The sequence below is a fragment of the Mustela erminea genome, chromosome 5, assembly GCF_009829155.1.
Source record: "Mustela erminea isolate mMusErm1 chromosome 5, mMusErm1.Pri, whole genome shotgun sequence".
Classification (NCBI taxonomy): Eukaryota; Metazoa; Chordata; class Mammalia; order Carnivora; family Mustelidae; genus Mustela; species Mustela erminea.
Genome location: NC_045618.1, coordinates 5738302 through 5756933, shown reverse-complemented (window position 1 = coordinate 5756933; position 18632 = coordinate 5738302). Strand labels below are relative to the sequence as shown.

At 53.6% G+C, this 18632-nt stretch overlaps 1 protein-coding gene across 5 annotated transcripts in view; it reads left to right on the top strand.

The window, feature by feature from the left end:
* The window catches only part of WDR93 (WD repeat domain 93), a 43465-nt gene extending 29280 nt beyond the window's left edge, over positions 1–14185 (top strand). For 4 of the 5 annotated variants that reach the window (XM_032345526.1, XM_032345528.1, XM_032345529.1 and 1 more), the window contains 6 exons: positions 297–416; positions 2214–2427; positions 4509–4572; positions 5275–5431; positions 5768–5966; positions 13830–14185. In XM_032345526.1, coding sequence (XP_032201417.1) covers positions 297–416; positions 2214–2427; positions 4509–4572; positions 5275–5431; positions 5768–5966; positions 13830–13926 — 851 coding nt within the window. In that variant the 3' untranslated portion in view covers positions 13927–14185. Of the gene's footprint in view, positions 1–296; positions 417–2213; positions 2428–4508; positions 4573–4865; positions 5236–5274; positions 5432–5767; positions 5967–13829 lie in introns of those variants that run through there. The other variant, XM_032345530.1, reaches the window with a different exon arrangement.
* Positions 14186–18632: the final 4447 nt, after the last annotated feature.

Sequence of the window (18632 nt, the reverse complement as noted above, 5' to 3'; positions counted from 1 at the left end):
CTCATGGGACCCTTGTGAGAATTAACTGAAAGAAGGCATGGAAAGGGCTTACCACAGTGGTCAGCACCTCGTAAGCCTTCACTGTTAGCTGCAAGGGGACAGTAGCGTGACCCCTTCTTTTATCTTTAGGAGGGAGACAGCATTGCCGAGAGGTGAGTGAGAGGGTGAGCCCAGACCACGGCTTCTGCCCACATCCCAGACAGGCAGACTCATCTGGGTCTCGGGCTGTGCAGGTGGAGGTGCTGGGTGGGGGCGGAGGCTGGGGGACAGCCTTGCATGCCGTGTCCTCCCCGCAGACCCGGAGAGCGTGTGGCCCTGCGCCGCGCCCATTACTGTCTCCCAGCTCAGCTGCACCTGCACCTACCTAGCGCTGGCCTGTGAGGATGGCGTGCTCACGCTGTTGGACCTGGCTGAAGGTGAGCCCCCATCTCCGCCTAACCCCTGGGTGCGTCTCCGGGTAACGAGAGTCCGGGAACGCTGGAATTCCTGTAAGCTCGGAGCCTTCTGTTAGTTACTCCGTGTTCTTAGGTCAGCTTGAGGAGCCGGTCCTGCCTTCCCCTCATTCAACAGACATTTATTGAACTTACTATGTGCGGACAGTTCCCATTCCCTGTGGATTTACTGTGTGCCAGCTCCGTCCCCGCACCGGACCAGGGCCTAGAAGTCTGTCCATTTCCTCACCATCACTCTCTGGGGAGGAAATGTCTTCCAGCCCCAGGTGTGGCACCATGGCAGTCTCGACCCTCTCCCCATCTCCACCAAGCTCTCAAAATAAACAAGTCCTGCTTCCTGCTATTCTACCCCCTCCCTGGTCAGCAGGAACCTCACTGGTATGGAAACTAAGAGACCTCAAAGGGGGCCAGGGCAAGACCAGCAACTATTCTGGGTGGGCGGTAAGTTGCTAGAGTCCTGGGTCCTGGGTCTAGCTTTGCAGGTGCAGAAAATCAGCGGTATCTACTTGCCCTAAGTTGATCAAGATGTAAGGAAGTGTCTCCCTTTAATTAATTAACTAATTAAAGAGAGAGTGGGGAGGAGGGGCAGAGGGAGATGGAGAGAGAGAACCTCAGACTCCCCACCGAGCACAGAGTCCAACTTGGGGCTCCATCCCACCCATGAGATCATGACCGGAGCCGAAACCGAGAGTTGGACGCTTAACCGACTGAGCCACCCAGGAGCCCCGGGAGTGTCTCCCTCTTACCGGACTTTCTTAGATGGGATGACTGAATCACTGGTTTGCCCTTTTGTAATTGGATAGGTGTTTCATTTGGGAGTAGAGGTACACCATCATCCCCGGCAGCGCTCCGAGCCAACACGTCGGTGAGAGCTCGGGGTGGTGCCTGGCTCGTGACCATCTCAGGGAGGCCTCTGTCAAGCCAGTGGAGTGCCTTCCTCACTTGGCATATTTGTCTGAAGAATGCCATAGTTGTTTCCAATAGTGCGTACTCTGCCCACATGGCGGGAAGATAAACAGGGCTCCAGGCCCTCTTGAACTTGAGTTACTGCACCCACAGTGTTCTTACAATGGCTAAAGATGTGTCCAAGTCAGGGGTGCCTGGGTGGCTCAGTGGGTTAAGGCATCTGCCTTTGGCTCAGGTCATGATCTCAGGGTCCTGGAATTGAGCCACGCATCGGGCTCTCTGCTCAGCAAGGAGCCTGCTTCCCCTCCCTTCTCTTTCTGCCTCTCTGTCTACTTGTGATCTCTCTCTCTCTGTCAAATAAATAAATAAGATTAAAAAAAAAAAAGATACGTCAAAGGCAGAAGGATGATACTAATGGCACATTCACTTGCCCAATAGCTTGCTTTCATTTTTCTGGATGTTGATACATTCTGGATATTGCTTGGTGACACACACACGTCCCTCTCCTTCTCCGAGACCACCCTGGCCCTTGCCCCCTCTGTTGTACCTCGACCTGCCCTGGTCAGCTGTGGTTCAGGACCAGGCTGGGTGTAGCTTCCTTCCTTCCGTCCCAGTGCTGACTCAGCCCCCCTCCACGGGGCTGGTCCTCCCTGTCCCCCACGCCTCTCCATACTCAGAAGCGGGGGCTCTTCTCTCCCACTGGGCTTTGGGGTTTCTGGTTTCACTCTCAAAGGGCTCTCCTGGCTGGATCTTGCCTTCACATCACTCACACACCTGCTGGTCACGGACCCCGAGCCCATGGCTGCATCGTCATCTGGCCACTTTTCTGATCTGCTGGTGCAATTATTTCTCCAGGTTTCCCTCTTGGGGTCATCGCGCTTCCCAAGGGTTGTTCCTGCCAGAGCATTCACTTCCTGAAGTACTTCTTAGTCCACAAAGGAAAGAACATGTATCCTGAGAATCCCTTGAAATCCCAAATGAAGTGTGTGGTGCTGTGCACAGACTCTTCTCTCTACCTGGTGACAGCCAGAGGGACCCAAGGACCCAGCATCAGTGTGCTCGCTGAGAGGTGGGTGGCTCGAGCACAGGACGGGGTGAATGAGCTGCCAGCCAGATGGCACCTCTCACTGATAAGACACTGACCACCTCCCCAGTGGGAGTCCACTGCTCTGTAGCCGCCACCCCCTACCCGTGAGCATCCCAAGGTCCCCACTGTCTTTTATATATGGGTAAATATGTAAAACTCGTCTTGCAAAAATTGTATGATGGCACAAGGGACACCTCTTGTGTCCCACATGACCAAGAAGAGCATCATTTCTGCCAAAAGAGCCTTTTATCCGTTTCCTCAAGGGTCTCTTTCTTTTCTAAATTGTGAAATACTTTAAGCTTGCAAATGATCAACAGAATATGTGTGTGGATTTCGGCTATTTCTATATGCACACCCTATATGTATGCATATATATATACATATACACACTATATTTAGTGTGTGTGTCCACGTGTGTGTATATCTAGAGGCAGAGAGAAACTCCCCTGCACCCATCATCAAGCTTAAGAACTAGATCATCTCCCAGGTGCTTGAGTGGCTCAGTCGGTTAAGCGTCTGCCTTTGGCTCACTTCATGATCCTGGGGTCCTGGAATCGAGCCCTGCATTGGGCTCCCCGCTCAGTAGGGAGTCTGTTTCTCCCTCTCCCCTCTGCTTGTCCTCTCTTTCGCTGTCTCTCTCTCTCAAAGAAATAAATAAAATATTTAAGAAAAGATCATCTCCAATTCAGTTAAGGCTCTCTGTGTGCTTGTCCCCGGTCACGCTCCTCTCTCCTCCCCAAAGGTAGTTATCTATTGCTGTATGTAACAAACCACCCCACAACTTAAAGGCTAAAGGAAACACTCATTATTTAGCCCCGGACCCCCGATCCTGTAGGTCGGCTGTTTGGGTGAGGCTCAGCTGGGCAGCTCCTTCACTGGTCTGGTTCAGGCTCTCATGTGTGTCCCAGGCCATTGACAGCTCAGCCAGGGTCTGGGCAGTTCTCAGTGGCCTCACTCACGTGGCCTCACTCACATGGCCATTGGCCAGGATGCTTGTTTCTCCTCCTTGTGGCCACCACAGTGCACAAACACTTTCCAGGCCTCTGTTCATGCCACACAGGAAAGAGCACATCACATGGCCATATCCACGATCAAGCAGTGGGAAAATCGACTCCATCTTTTTCCTTTTTTTTTTTTAAAAGATTTTATATATTTACTTGACAGATCACAAGGAGGCAGAGAGGCAGGCAGAGAGAGAGGAGGAAGCAGGCTCCCTGCTGAGCAGAGAGCCTGATGCGATGCGGGGCTCGATCCCAGGATCATGACCTGAGCCGAAGGCAGAGGCTTTAACCCACTGAGCCACCCAGGCACTTCTATCTTTTTCCTTTTTTTAAAGACTTTTTTTTTTTTTTTTGAAGATTTATCTATATGGAGAGAGCAAGTGTGCATGCACAAGCAGGGGGCGGGGCAGGGCAGAGGGATTCTTTTAAGCAGACTCCCAGCTGAGCAAGAAGCCGGAAGCAGGGTGGTTCAATCCCACAACCCATGAGTCCATGACCAGAGCCAAAACCAAGAGTCAGACGCTCAACAGACTGAGCCACCCAAGCGCCCCTTGACTCCACCTTTTGATGGGAGTTGCTGCAAAATATTACGGCCAGTTTCTTTGTCCATCTATAATATGGTTTTCCAAAATTCATTATTCCTTGGCTCTCCTGTAAGAATTAACCACCTGTATCTCCAAGTAACCGACCACTTAGCTGCACATTACTTGGGGCAATTGTAAATGGAATCCTATCCTGTACACTCCCCAGCTTGTTTCTCAGTGCCGTTTCTTCTATCACTTGCCTTGCGACCTTGTTCATGGGAGTCGCACATGTTGGGGAACGCGGCCTGGTTATTTTCCCACCTGCACTGCAGCCCATCATATAACAGAGTGCAACGAGGCATGCTTCTCCCAGGGAACAATCAGATTGTCCCCAGTGTTTGCTACTCCGAAAAGTCCAACATATCTCCTGATGCTTGTATACACAAGAGTGTGTCTGGGGTGTATGCCCAGGAGAGGACAGTGCAGCTTGAACTCTGGCCGACTCAGTACGACTGGCCATGTGTCTTGTTTCCTGCAGGCCTATAAAGCACCTGGATGAAGCCATCTGTGCAGTGGCCCCGGTCCAAGCCTTACCTGGCATGGTAGGTTCCTTGTGCCCCTCACTCCTCTTCAGTAAACGTGGTCATTTGTCCTTCAAACACTACATGTCAAAGGCAGGTCAAGTGCTAGACCCTGGACTAGCTCTGGGCTACCTGGGGATGAAGGAATAAGTCATTGCCCTGCTGGGGTGCACAGCTGAAAGCAGCTGCTTTCAGGAGGCAGTGACAAGAGGGGGTGGAGAAGACAAGGACAGACGCTGGACTTGTGAGTCTGGGGGAGAGGAAACAGTGTGGCAGCTGGAAGAGGATGACATCGGGGTATGTCCCATCTACAGGGAGGAAGGAGCCCGGGAAGGAGGGAGTTCTGGCTCAGATCTCAGGCCAGGAGGGGCCATTGGAGTGAATGGGGTCCCTGAGGATGGAAGGAAAGGGTTTGTACACAGAGGCAGCACTAAAGTCATGTGGAGGGCCAGCACCTCAGCAGGGCGGGGTGAGATACTGGCGGACTAGAAGCCAGGGCAGAAGGGGGAAGCGCCTCCAGAATCAGATCCAGCGCCTGGAGGAGGGCTTATTGCTGGGGGGACCGCCAGAGAAGAAACACACACACTTCTCTGCTCCCTGAGCCGCACTGGGTGCCTGAAAGCAAATCAGTTCTCTCTGTGGCCTGTTGAAATGTCCAGCTGCTTCTCTGACTCCGAATGGAGGGGACAGAGAAGTCCCCATCACCATCTGTGTGCTTCCCAGTTGCTGGTCTTCTATGGGAACGGCTCTCTACAGCTCATGGATGTGGCCAAGCCTCAGATCATCTGTGCCTTTGCTCTACCCAGAACCTACCATCTGGTGGTCCCCTGGAAGCCCTTGTTTGTCGTGTCTGTTCAACACCCGTGTTTCCTGCTCCGAGGTACCGGAGGGGGACCCTGTGGCCTGCTGGCTCTTTTCCTGACACACTCCATCCCCTCCCAGAACTAGATGGGGTGACACTGCCCGATCTCTTCCCCCACTCTCACACCCCACACCACATGCCAGAACGATGCGGCTGTTCAGCCCTCCCTAGGTGCTTAGCTAAAACACAAGGCAAGGTCTTTTCTCTGGAATCTTGCTATTCTAGATCCAGTGAGCCCCTCACAGCTCAGTCCCAATGAGCCAGCCTTACCAAGAGAGAGCAGCCCCCCTGTGCCCGCCCAGCCCACAGAGAAGGTCATCCCTCCACAGCGCTGGTCCTGTCGTTTGATCTCAGGAGACCATCCCGACGAAACTGAATCCAGCAACACCAAGGACATCCAGAGTTCTGTTTTCTATTTCAACCTCGAGGCCTACCCACTCCTGGAAAACCTGTCCAAAAATCACACCATTCCGGAAGCAGACATGACCGAGAACGCGGCCTTTGCCCAGGTGCTGCCCTTGGAGAAAAGATGCGAGCGTTTCCTCCAGAAGAGGTAGAGTGCTGGGTCCGCCTCCCATCCCTGCCCCTGGGGGTGTCTGGATGGAGGACTAGTGGCGTTCGTTTGATGGTAAGGTCCGTCCAGCATTTAGAGCCCCCGCCAGCGGGGAACCCCACCCTCTCCTGACCCTGGAGCCGCGCCTCCGTTCCCGTTCAGCTTGGTAGAAAAGGAGCAGCGGATTCAGGCTGGAAAGGAAGGGCTGCCAGTTGCTGTTTTCTCTGTGTCAAGACTGTCTTTGCTTTCTGCTTTCTCGAGTCTTTGGTTTTACAAATCATGTTTGGATTATCAGACGTAATCATCTAAGACAGGGGCTGTGGCCCGTTTCCATGAATAAAGTGTTGCTGGAACAGGCCTGTTTGTTAGGTCTTACCAGTGGCTGCTCATGTGTCACAACGGCAGAGCTGACACTGCCAACAGACACCATAGGATCTGTCACGCCTTTGTAGAAACGGTTTTCCAGCCCCTGGTCCAAGCTCCCCTCTGCTTTATCCATCATCTGGACAAATGGTGAGGTCCTGCGTCTCTCCCCTTTCCACTGTCGTGGTGCCACCAGGACTCTGTCCACAGCCCTTTCCACTGTAGAAGCATCGTGAACTGTGCTCTGTCCGCTCTGGAGAAGCAGGTCTCTCTTCTCTCCCATTCACTACAAATTTCTGGCGGCTTGCAAATTCTTGTTGATTTGTGTCGTGATTTGGACCGTGCACTTTAAGTGGGACAGGGTCACTAGTGGAGCCCTCCACAACAGACGGGGTGGGGAGGGAATCGAGTGGTCCCTTTCCTTCCTGGGCCTTCTGTGGCGTCCGCTCTGGGACTCTGTGATCTCTCCAGTATGATCTCCTCACGCTTGCCTCCAGAGGAATGAAGCAACAGGAGGGTACTCAGCTCTGAAATCTGCTGCCTCCGCCGCTCACTGGCCGGGAGACCTTGTCGAGTCCCTTAACATCCAAGAGCCTCAGTTTCCTCGTTAATTCAAAAAAAATGTGTGGTACGCCCATGGTGCAGCAGACTGTGCTGTGGGCTCTTCCACGATGCCTGGCCCGCAGGTGGTGTAGGTATTCGAGAGCTAATACATGTCAAGGGCTGGGCATAGGGTCCTCACTCAATGGTAGGTCCAAGAGTGATGCTGGGTTAGTCTCAGTTCGTGCCCAGGAAACTGTAGACACCACCGCCAGGTGGCGCCTCGGCCCCCAGGACGGCTTTTACCGGCTGCACTGGGTTCCTTCCTGGGCGTGGTGGGCTGGTCTTAGGGCTTTCAGCATCCCTGGGAGGGAAGCAGGGCCATCCTTGTCGGAGGCGGGGATGCTCTGTGGGTCTTGGGGGAGGACAGCAAAGAAGGGGTCAGTAGACATTTCCCCTGATGAAAGGATTACCAAGATTTACTAAGAGTGCCCCTGTTCCTCCCATGGAGGCTTCTTCTTTTAACCCTTGATGGCTTGACTTGTTCTGAGGACATGCAACTGAATAATTTAAGGGTGAACCATCGTGAAGTCTAGTTTATTTTCAAGCAGACCAGGAAAACATTTAGAGAGAGAAGAGAAAATGTGAACAATCTGTGAAACCCAGGACAATATTCATAGAGAGAGACAGACAGATAAAATGTTCATAGGTGGTGAATACAGGTGTGTTGTACTACTTGCAACTTTTCTGTAGGTTTGAAATTTTTCTAAGTAAAAGATAAGGAGAGGTTATAAATTATTACTTACAGTATAATCCTGATTTTGAGTAAAAGACTAGAAGTGTGTATACCCATAGTAACGGTAGTTATATCTGGGTGATCACGTATGTGTGATTTTCTTTCTTTGTACTTTCCCTATTTGTAGCTTTTCTAAAAATGAAAACAAAATGAAACAAAAAAGTTATTTTGGAAAATTTTAAATATCAGTGAAAAAAGAAGTGAAGAGTATGAGTTTAGGCCATGGCTGTAGTGAGACTGTTCTCAGGGGAGGTCCTGGCATGGAGATTTCTGGAGATTTTTCCTTTTTAAATTTTTTAATTAGTCTCATAGGTAGAAATTAGTGACTCGCCAGCGGCGTGTACTACTCAGTGATCATTAGAGGAAGGGCCCTCCTTAATGCCCATCCCCCAATCACCCCTCCCCCCCCCCCCCCGCACCTCCCCTCCAGCCACCCTCAGTTTGTTTCCTAGAGTTTGTCTCTTATGGTTTGCCTCCCTCTCGATTTTCATCTTGTTTTATTTTTCTTTCCCTTCCCCTATAGCCATCAGTCTCGTTTCTTCAGTCCCCCATGAGTGCAATCATACGGTATTTGTCTTTCTCTGACTTATTTCGCTTAGCATAACAGCCTCTACTCCCATCCACATCGCTGCAAATGGCGAGATTTTATTCTTTTTGATGGCGGCATAGTATCTGCAGCTCTTTCTTGATGAGACCCAGAGAGCCCCTTGTTTAAGGAGCTTGCTTCCATTTCTGCCTTTCAGTCTGACCCCTCTCTTTCACTGGCCTGGAAAGGGTGAGCCTTCCCACTTGAGCTGGAAGCCAGCCGGCTGCCCCACCTGGGGGAATGGCCCCCGGCCCCACATTTCCAGCACTGGGAGGCTCACCTCCCTCCTGGCAGCGGAGGGCCCGGCCAATTCAGGCTGCCACAGTCCCTGATGGACAAGTCCCACCCTTGGCCAAGGTATAAGTGGAGATTAGACCTCAGGACACCCATGGAAGGAACCCGCGGAAGGAAGGAAATTTGCTTCAAGCAGAGCTACTACTAAGTACTTCTCCATTGTAAAAAAAAAAAAAATTATTCACTATTTCTGATAGAAGTTATTATCAATGCACTTGTAGAAATTTGGAAAATAGGACAATGCAAAAATTCTTTTAAAATAACTCAGAATCCATCACAAAAACCCTAGCAGGGCTGTTAATTTGTTAATTTAGGTTCAGGTTTTCCCTTTGGTGTTTTCACTAAGTTGAGATCCTGTTTCATGATCAATTTTTAAGTCTGGCTTTGTGTCGCTCCAGAATAGAAGTTCATTATTTTTTAAGAAAAACTTCCTTATAAATACGGCTTTTAATGCCTATGAATTTCCATGGAAAGGCTGTGTCTACAATATAGTTCCCCACTCCCCTGTGGCTGGGTCTGCTCTCGTAAGGACAGGGTCCATTTACCCTGACCTCCTCCAGTTCCTGTGGGAATGGACTTTTTTAAGGTGCTTTTTTCCTAATGTCTTTCCTCCTTATCAACACAGCTTAGCTCTTAGGACCCACACCCCAACCTCTCCCTGGGAAGGCCCCACAGCCGCTGAGAGGGGTGAAGAGGACTGCCTCCTGGGGAACCTTCTGCAGGGGAGAAGGTTGGAGGGGCTGACCACGTGGGACCTCAGGAGCCAGGGGCCAGGGCTTGGGAGCTTGGGAATAGAAAAGCTCAGGGAAGTGTTCACTGGGTCCTGGAACCCAGCAGGAGCTAGGAGGGGTCACACTGTGTGGTGGTGGCCAGCCCAGATTGAAGGAACATTCACTTGGGCCTGATCACAGTGTTCGAATTATATCCCTTATGGCATCCCATTTTCCAAACTGGGTCCCAGCAAGAATTTGGGAAACATTGATTAAAAGAAGGCTTTTTTCTCTTCTCCTGTTCTGAGGTCTGATACCTGGGGTTTTCCCAAAGAGTAGTCCCTGCCCCAGCATTTTAGTTTGAAATTGTCCATCCTTCCTTCCTTCCTCCCAAGAGAAAGTGCACATGGGGTGGGGGTGGGCAGGGGGAGACGGAGGGAAAAGGAGAGAGAATTTTAGCAGGCTTCTCGCTGCTTGATCTCATGACCCTGAGATCATGACCTGAGCCAAAATCAAGAGCTGGACTCAACGGTCTGAGCCACCCAGGTGCCCCTTACTTTGAAAAATTTCAAACATAGAGGTTTGAGGAGAAAAAAGTCACTGAACAGCCACATGCCCACAACGTAGACTTTAACATACTTCTGCTGTTTCTCGCATAGGACCCTATGTGTCCCCCCAATTTTAATCTCACCTCTTCCCCCCCCTTTCATTCCTCGTGTCTGAAACAGCTTCACTGATGCTAAAAATAAGTGAAATTTCAAGGCAATGGGTTGATGTGGCAATTGAGTCAAAGTTTCAGACTTGCAATACTCTGTCCAAATTGCTTTCACAAAACCTACCCTTGGGACTTTTATAAACAGCCTATGTGAAAGGGAGCCTGCCTTCGGGGCTTTAAAAGGAGGCCAGTTAGCTCCAGATACGTGTCCCTACCCCCCACTCCGCCACCCCCCTCCCCGAGGCCTGGCCTCTGCTCTCCTCCAGCCCGGGTCTCTAGGCACCATTTCCTGGCTCCTTGCCCTGCTTTAGAGTCTGCCCTCTCTGGCTGGCTCAAACTTGATCACAAGACAGCAATTTCTGGACACCAGGAAGCAGACAGAAACAGAGTGCCCCTTCCTCTCTGTGTCTCTGGCTCTCTCTCCTTTCATTCTCTGTGAATACAAAGCCCAGAAAGATGCAGGGTTCTCCATAGCTGGCTTTCTGCCAGAAGGTGGGCTTCGGGGGTGACCCAACAGTCCAGGTCCACGGCCAAGGGAACCAGGGGTGGGGCAGGCCAGAAGCGATAGCCCATCACTATTTTCATCCGGAAGTGAAGGACACTTTGCAGCTTTTGTTACATACATTGTACATGTCTCTCTCTCTTTCAGTGACTTGGCTTGGATCTTTTTCCCAAGCATGAGTTCATTCTCTTTTGATTTTAAAAGTCCTGTGTCAGTGTGTTACGAACAGTTTTTTTCCTGGTTTGTCTGCAAATGCGGCTGCTCATGCAGCCAGACAGAAGTTTCGAGGCTCAGGTCGCTGGAGTTTTCCATCTTCTCCCTTAGATGTTGTTGAAGGGCAGGTGTAAAGAGCCTCAAATTCAGGGCACAAGCTGTGCAGTAGGCCTGGAGCGCAGACCGGGGGCCTCTAGCTGTGGGACGGGACAGGCCTCAGGTCTTCATGTATGAAATGAGTGACGGCCACATCTCAGCATGGGACACGATGGCATGCGCAGTAAGGGCCAGCATTACTTATCATGAGACCACAGAGAAAGGCCTCCGTGCCACAGTGTATGTTGCAAATCACCCACGTTGTCTTAACACACAAACGGCTTTATTCTCAGGCTTCCTTTTCAGACTTGTCCTCGTCCGATCTATTCAGCAGCCACTTGGACAGTCACTTTTTCTTTTCTTTTCTTCTCTGATTTTATTTTTAAGTAATCTCTAAACCCAACAAGGGGTTCGAACTTACAACCCCAAGATCAAGAGCCATGGCTCCACCAACTGAGCCAACAGGCACTCCTGGAGGGTCGTCTATGGAAGTCATGTTGTTTTGACCTCCTGAGCCAGAAATTTCACTCCCACTAATTCATCAGCAGTGGAAGTATTTTTTTTTTTAAGATTTTATTTATTTATTTGACAAGCAGAAATCACAAGTAGGCAGAGAGGCAGGCAGAGAGAGAGGAGGAAGCAGGCTCCCTAAGCAGAGAGCCCGATGTGGGGCTTGATCCCAGGACCCTGAGATCATGACCTGAGCCAAAGGCAGAGGCTTAACCCACTGAGCCACCCAGGCACCCCAAGAAGTATTATGATCATTAACGTGCACTGAGCACCTACCCGGGGTCTGGTACTATGCTAAGTGTTTTGCGGGCATAATCTTATTTTTTACTGTTGTTACTCTTGCCTGTCCAGGGTCAACGGCTTGTAAGTGAGGTACAAGCAGTGTGGGTTCAAAGTCCGAGTGTGTACCCCGCACACACTCAGCCTCCTCCCCGCGCTCCCTCCGCAGGCACCGACGGTTCACGCAGCCTGGAAGGCCTTAACAAAGGATTTTCAGCCCCGGGGTGTGCTTGTTAGGGAGAGAGAAGGTGGCAGATCTGTGAGTGGCCACTAGAAGCTGTTTCTAGGATACATTTCCAGTGCAAACCGGGGGGTGCACAATAGTGTGTGGCCACAAAGAAAAAAAAAAAAATCAAGATTTTATGCACGTCTATGCTTGTACGTGTGAAAGCAATTTCCAAGGACCTACAGGGAGCTGTTAATTACAGTTGCTTTGGGAAGGGAAAGCCAGGATCTGAGGTGAGAGGGAGATTGCTTGTAATTGTATACCCACCTGGATTTTCTGATTTCTTTAAAAGCAATGTATAGGCTACTTTTTCAAGTTAAAAAATGTTTTAGTGTATTGAGGACCAGATACGTCTCCACGTGGATGCGCTTTGGCAGACAGAGCCTTGAAACAAATCCAGAGCTGCAATCACTGCCTTTCTCCCCAAAAGGAGCCCTCCTCCTGCTTGCCGGGACTGTTTTGACACCCTCGGTGCACGCAGGCTGCAGCAGGAACCTGGCCAGCAGCCCGCACCCCTTTCCCCAGAAGGAAGGCGTCCTCCGCGCGCTCCCAGCGGCCAGGTCTGCGTGCAGAATGAGGGGTGGATCCTGGGCTTCTCCGACTCTCCTGTACTGAACGTGCATCTGCTTGTTTTTTTGTTGTTTTTAAATTAACCTCTTACTTTGTAAGAGACCCAACTCAGACACCTGATCTTCTAGGAGCACTACCGGGGCAGGGTCGACCCCTCCCAGGTTCTCCCTGCATTTGACCTTGACGGCCGCTGAAATGCCTCGGATTATAAATGTCCTTCACTCCTGTCACCCAGAGGAAACCGGGGGGAACCGGGGATTTTCTGTACACTCTGGTCTTCCCTGCACTTGCACCCGTGCCTGTCACTAGCGTAACCAAACCCTCCTAGGAAGCTACACCGGGCAAGCTGTTGCACGAAGGGAGCTTGATTTGCCGCCAATGAGGTGATCACGGGCTAACTTACAAAGTTAGTGACTTGCAAAGCCGTGACTCCCTGAGCAATGGGGACTGGGTTCGTTTAGTGAGGGTTAGGCTGAGTACTTAGCTAGGGAAGCCCCATCATTGTACATAGAGGCCGGCCTAGGGTCACGCATGCGCCTTTAGGAAACTCGCCCGTGTGTACATTGTATGTTGCATAAATGAGGCTTGTGCTCTTCCTCGGGTGGAGATTTTAGTATTACAAGGAGGTAGATACAACGGTCTGTCCCTCCGTGGGTCACTCCATGGTCCACATGCGCAGGCGTGGGTTGGGGGTTAAGCACAAACCTGTCGGGGTGGTCTGGGCCTCCAGAAGGCTTTGTCTGGGCTGTTGCTGCTGCTTGAGGGGTAGTTTCAGGTTTAGTCACGATTGCTGTGGCCCTCGGGTCGTTTGCCTAAATTAAGAGATACGCTGGAAAGAAGAACTTAAGGAGGGGCATCTGGGTGGCTCAGTGAGTTAAGCCTCTGCCTTCAGCTCAGGTCATGATCTCAGGGTCCTTGAGCCCCACATCAGGCTCTCTGCTCAGTGGGGAGCCTGCTTCCCCCTCTCTCTCTGCCCAGTAGTGATCCTCTGTCAAATAAGTAAATAAAATCTTTAAAAAGAAGAAGAAGAACTTAAGAAAAAATGTACCCACAAAGGTTGGTGGGCACAAACAGGGGGGCGGTCAAGGCTAGGTCTTGGGGTCCAGCTGAAGACACTAGTAGACGCTTGAGGAGTATTTAACCACTGGACGTGCTGGCATTCCGATGTGGCTGACGGTGGTCCATGCACATGGACCATGAGTCCCCCAGCGCACTGTGCCTTCTAGCGGGCTCGGCTCCTGGCTGAGGTGGCCGGCCCTGTAGTCAGGCAGTAAAGGTTCTGAGGGCAGGCTGTGCCCCAGGCTGAGTCCCGAGGACACCGACAGGCAGCACATGTGTCACTTGGCGAGTTTGTTAGTTTAGCACAGGGTGGTCAGGGGCTGTCCTGGGACTGAGGAGCTGGAGGTGTGGGGAGCACAGGGCGCAACACAATTTCCTCTCATTCCCACCCCTGTGGCCCACAGGTTCCAGAAGCTGGAGAAGGCGGCAAAGGAGCAGGAGCACTGCGCGCGGATTCGCAGGTATTCCTTGCTTCTCCAAAGAGAGAACTTCAGGAAGTGACCGGGCTGCTGCTCTGGGCTCTCTGAGAAGGTTGGCCACAAGCAGGCTTCCCCCCAGGGTGCCCTGAGGCCAGGCGACGATGCGGGGACAGGGCTGCAGCTCAGTAGGCCCAGGGACCCGGACTGGCAGTCCGGGACGTTAGCAAGGGAGAGCCATGCTCTGGGGGGGCTTCAACCTTAAGCCGCTTGTGAGAGCCCTCAGGCGGACGATGTGTCACCCCAATAAACAGCAATACTGTTTCCAGCCCCCAGAGCTGCTGTGGTGTGTGACTCTTCCTTCCCACCCAGTCCAGACCCTAGCAGGGCCCAGGCAAGGGTTTCCTGGGCCTTGTAAGGACCACTCGCCTTCTGGGCCCCGGAGAGTCCTTTTGCTCCCATGAGCAAGACCCCAGGCTCCCCCAGCGACTGTGGGCCCGCTTTCTCCCCACCGGCTTCTTTCCCTCTTTGCAACTGGAGCCACTTTGGAGAGGCCAAGGCTCACTCAAGAGTGGCTGGGCACTGCCTGAGGTCACAGGGACCTGAGAGGGCACTTCGGAGGCAGGGACGGTGCCACTCCTGCCGCTGGCTGCTGGCTTGGAACCCTAGAGGAGGCTGGGGGACCGGAGGACAGGAGGGGTGGGCAGAGAGGTGCCTTTGTCTTCTCTGGAAACTTCCCTCCCAGGCAAACAGGCCAGAGGGTTGCCCTGGCTCAGGACCTCCACCTGCTCTCTGAGGACACCGTGTGGCCCCTCTGAGAACTGCAGGTGGCTGACACGTCCCAGCCTGCCCGTGATTGCGGCAGGCAGGGTCTCTGACAAGCAGCTCCCTTTGTGTCCCCATCCCTCTCCTCCCTTGGATCACACACACTCCTCATCGCCACGACACATCCTTCACAGCACTGGTATTGATCGCAGAATGTCCCCAGACGAAGAGGTCCCCCCACCCAGGCACTCTGTCCCCCGCCCTCCAACGGCGGGAGCAAAGACCGCAGCAGCGGCAACTTTCACAACAACCCTCTTCCTCCCCCCACCAGGCACTGTGGCCACTCTCTTTTGAGGTGAGGGAGGAAAACTTAGGATGGTGGCCATGACCTTACATACACTGAATGGGGCAGGGAACGAAGGTTTACGGGACACCGTAATTGTGGGCTCGTGATTGTGGGCTCAACCTGTGTGCCTCAAGTGACCTTGTGAGATGGAGATATTGTCATTATCCACGTTTCCCAGAAGGGAAGTTGAGACTCGGGTTACACGGCCTGGAACAGCCTGGATCAAGTCCTAAAAGACTTGTTCATCAGCAAGTGTCAGAGACTCAAATGAACTTTCAGGTTGGCTCATGTAATGTTAAAAATCCAGGTGTGATGCTTTCCCCCGCGGCTGGGTCCAGGTGTTGGAGAAATCAGGACTCTCTTTCCAACTCTGTTTTGATTCCCCTTTCTGGGAGGCCCTCTGCTCGGCTGGCAACGTGACCGCCACCACCACCCACAGCGAGTGGCCCTTTCTCAACAGTTCCAGCAAAGTCCGAAGCCTGCTTCTCACTGGTCTGAATGTGGTCACATTCTGGAACCACTCAGGGGCTGACTGTGCAGGCCTGTGGCACAGGCCCATCCCTGGAGGGACATGGAGGTCACGCCCACCCAAACTAAGGAGGGCAGAGCTGTCTGAAGACAGGAAAATGCCAGGTCACAAGGGAAGAAGGCAGGAGGGGTGCTGGGCTGGCCCTGTCCTCCTCCTCCAAAGTCACGTGCCACCCAAACCAGGCCACCTCCTCAGTTGCCCAGTGTGTGTAGGGAGAGCAGGGAGGGGTGAGGGGAGCTGGGACAGTCACAGGGAGCCTCCTAGGGCAGGTACATGGGAGGGGGGAGGGGGGAGGGCAGAGGACCCCAGGCCCAGCAAAGTGCTGGGAAAATGGGCAGATGAGGCCTGAGCAGCGCTGAGCTGGGGACCCATGGCCCTAGCCCCCCCGCCCCCCACCCAGGGCTGATGCACCACTAGGGCTGAGTGGGCGGTGCCAGTGGTCCCCAAAAGAGGTCCTTGCCCACTGGGTGACAGAACCCCTCAGAAGCACCAAGAACCTCGGGATTTCTCAGGGGAATGTTAGAACTAGTATCAGTTAAAGGAGCGCCCCAGGTGTCATAGTTAGGACACATCACACTCAGGTTGTGCAAACGCAGGGATGACCTCTGGTGAGCGGGCTGGGCAGAATGGCTCCTGGCCTCAGCCAGGACAAGCAGGGCTTTGCAGTTAGGCCCAGCTTCCCTTCCCAGCCCTGGGCTACCCTCCTTCTCCAGATACTGGCGGTTCCAGAATCCTAGCGCATCCGCGTGCCCCTCAGATGGCCCTGTTGACTGAGCAACACGTGGCCAGAGGGACGTGTGGGCTCGGCCTCCTCCAGGTGCACCACGCAGACGCACAAGGCCTGGCCCGGCCTCAGTCCTATCACCTCCGACCCGCCGATAGACAGCCCATGACCACCACCCCCTGTCTTCCCCCGGGTTCCTACAGTGACCCATGGAGCCTGCCCCTGAATAAATGGCTTAAATATGAAACCATCAGCTGTCCCTCCTTAGGACGCAGCCCGTCAGCATGAGCGCCCACACAGTGTGGCCTTCTCAGTGAGAACAACATCTCCGCTCAGCAAGCAGAGGCAGCTTCCTCTGCATGAGGGGCCTGGTTCTGTCCTCCCAGCGGGCTCGCGCGCGCACACACACACACACACACACACACACTTGCGCACACACGTGACAGCCAGGTTGATCCCGGAGACCTGATCGATCAACCACCAGCCACGGGTGTCCGCGCCTCACCAGCCGGGTACCAGCTCTGTGAACAACTCCCTGTTCTCTGTGCTGCTGTGTCCCACTCTGGAAAACAGGTCTGACTCCACACACCTGCCCCTCACCTGCGGCTCCCATGCTCAAACCACGTGAGGTCAGTTGTTGAATTTGCAGCCCTCGCCACGGAGCCTGGCTGACGGGAACAGCTCCGTGGGCCCGTGCCCCGTGGGTTCTGACCCGGCCAGCTGAGAACGCAGCTCCTCAGGAAGGAGGCAGCACCTGCCAGCGGCCCGGTGGGGCTCCGGGCTCAGCCGGCCTCTGGCTCCGGGCCTGCGCCTTCCCCACCCAGCCAAGGCCTCAGGTGATGGAGAGGGCGCTACCCAGTACCCTGGGTCCCCGTCCTTGGGACAGACTGGTGCTCACCTGTGTGCGCGCCCGGGGAGGCTGCCCTCCCATGGGGGCCCAGTCCGACGCTGCCACTGGCCATCTGCTGGGGCGTGTTCTTAGCCTCTCCTTCCTCCACTTTCCCAACCTCACCCTGGCCCCAGCAGCTGCCACTTTCACAGGTCGGTTGGCTGAGAACTGAGAGTCGCCTACCTGGACGCTGCTGGCCGTCCTGGAGCCTCGCAACGGGGACGCAGGCTCGCCTCCGGGCGCGGGGGGCGCAGGCGCAGGAGCGGTGCGAGGAGCGCCCTTCCCAGCCCCAGCCCTCTGCCTTATTAGCAGAGACGCGCTAATGAAAATTCACACCCGGGTGCTAACAAACACCCGGCCACCGCTGGCTCCGAGAAGGAGGCGAGGCTCTCCCCAGGGGAGGGCGCTGGCCAATGAGCTCCACTTACCTGTGAAAAGACTTGCTAATAACTTTAATTCCCCATCCTAAACCGCAGGACCTTTGCCATGCAAACACATTTTCTAAATTGGCCAGGCTCCTGGAAAGCCTTCCCACTCGGCTCCGGTTAGGGTCCTGGGAGGGGAGGTGTGGGAAAGGGGGTGGTGAGCGGAGGTGTGAGGTTTGCCCCCTGCAGGGCCTCTGCGTTCGGATCCCACTCTCTGCGGCCAAATGCCGGCCAGGGTGCGCTCCGCCGCCTGAACGACACGGCCCTGCCGCCCGCCGGGTCTGAGTACCCCCCACCTTCCCGGCCCAGCCGAGCGCTGGAAAGGATCTCTGAGATGGTTTCAAAACAAACCTATCAGTATCCACGGCTAAACAGACCCGGGTGTGTCCATGCAGGGGACTATCCCTGGACGGTAAGAAGCAGGGATGCCCGAAACCACGTGGCTAAACCCTGAAAATGCTCTGACCGGGGAAAGAAGCCGGACACCAGGGGCTTCATGTTGTGTGGTTCCGCTCATGCAAAATGTCCGGAACAGGCAGATCGAGGGAGGCGGGAAGGAGAGGAGTGTGCTGGGGAGGGGGGATGGCGTAATGGGGGGGGGGCTGCTAATGGGCACAGAGTTTCTTTGGGGGGTGGTGCAAATGTTCTCAGTCTAGGGGTGCCTGGGCGGCTTAGTCAGTTAAGCGTCTGCCTTTGGGTCCTGGGCATCGAGCCCCGCATCTGGGCTCCCTGCTCAGTGGGGAGCCTGCTTCTTCCTCTCTCTCTCTGCCGCTCCCCTGGTTTGTGCTCTTTCTGTCTCTTCAAATAAAATCTTAAAAAAAAAAAAAAAGTTCTCAATTCAAACAGTGGTGATGGGTGCATAACTCTATGAATACACTAAAACCACTGAATTATAAAGTTGAATTTGATGGTACATAAACTATCTCAATAAATCATGAAGGCCTGTATTTCAAAGATGCTTGAGGGAGAGGGGAGAACTCAGTACCCATCCACAGAGGGCCTTTGGGCCTCGGCTACTTCCCCTGCCCACCCCCCCACCCGCGACCTCTGACTGCTTCCTATACCCCTTGAGCAAGGCCAGGGTCAAGGCTTTCCTCTTCCCCATGCAGCACA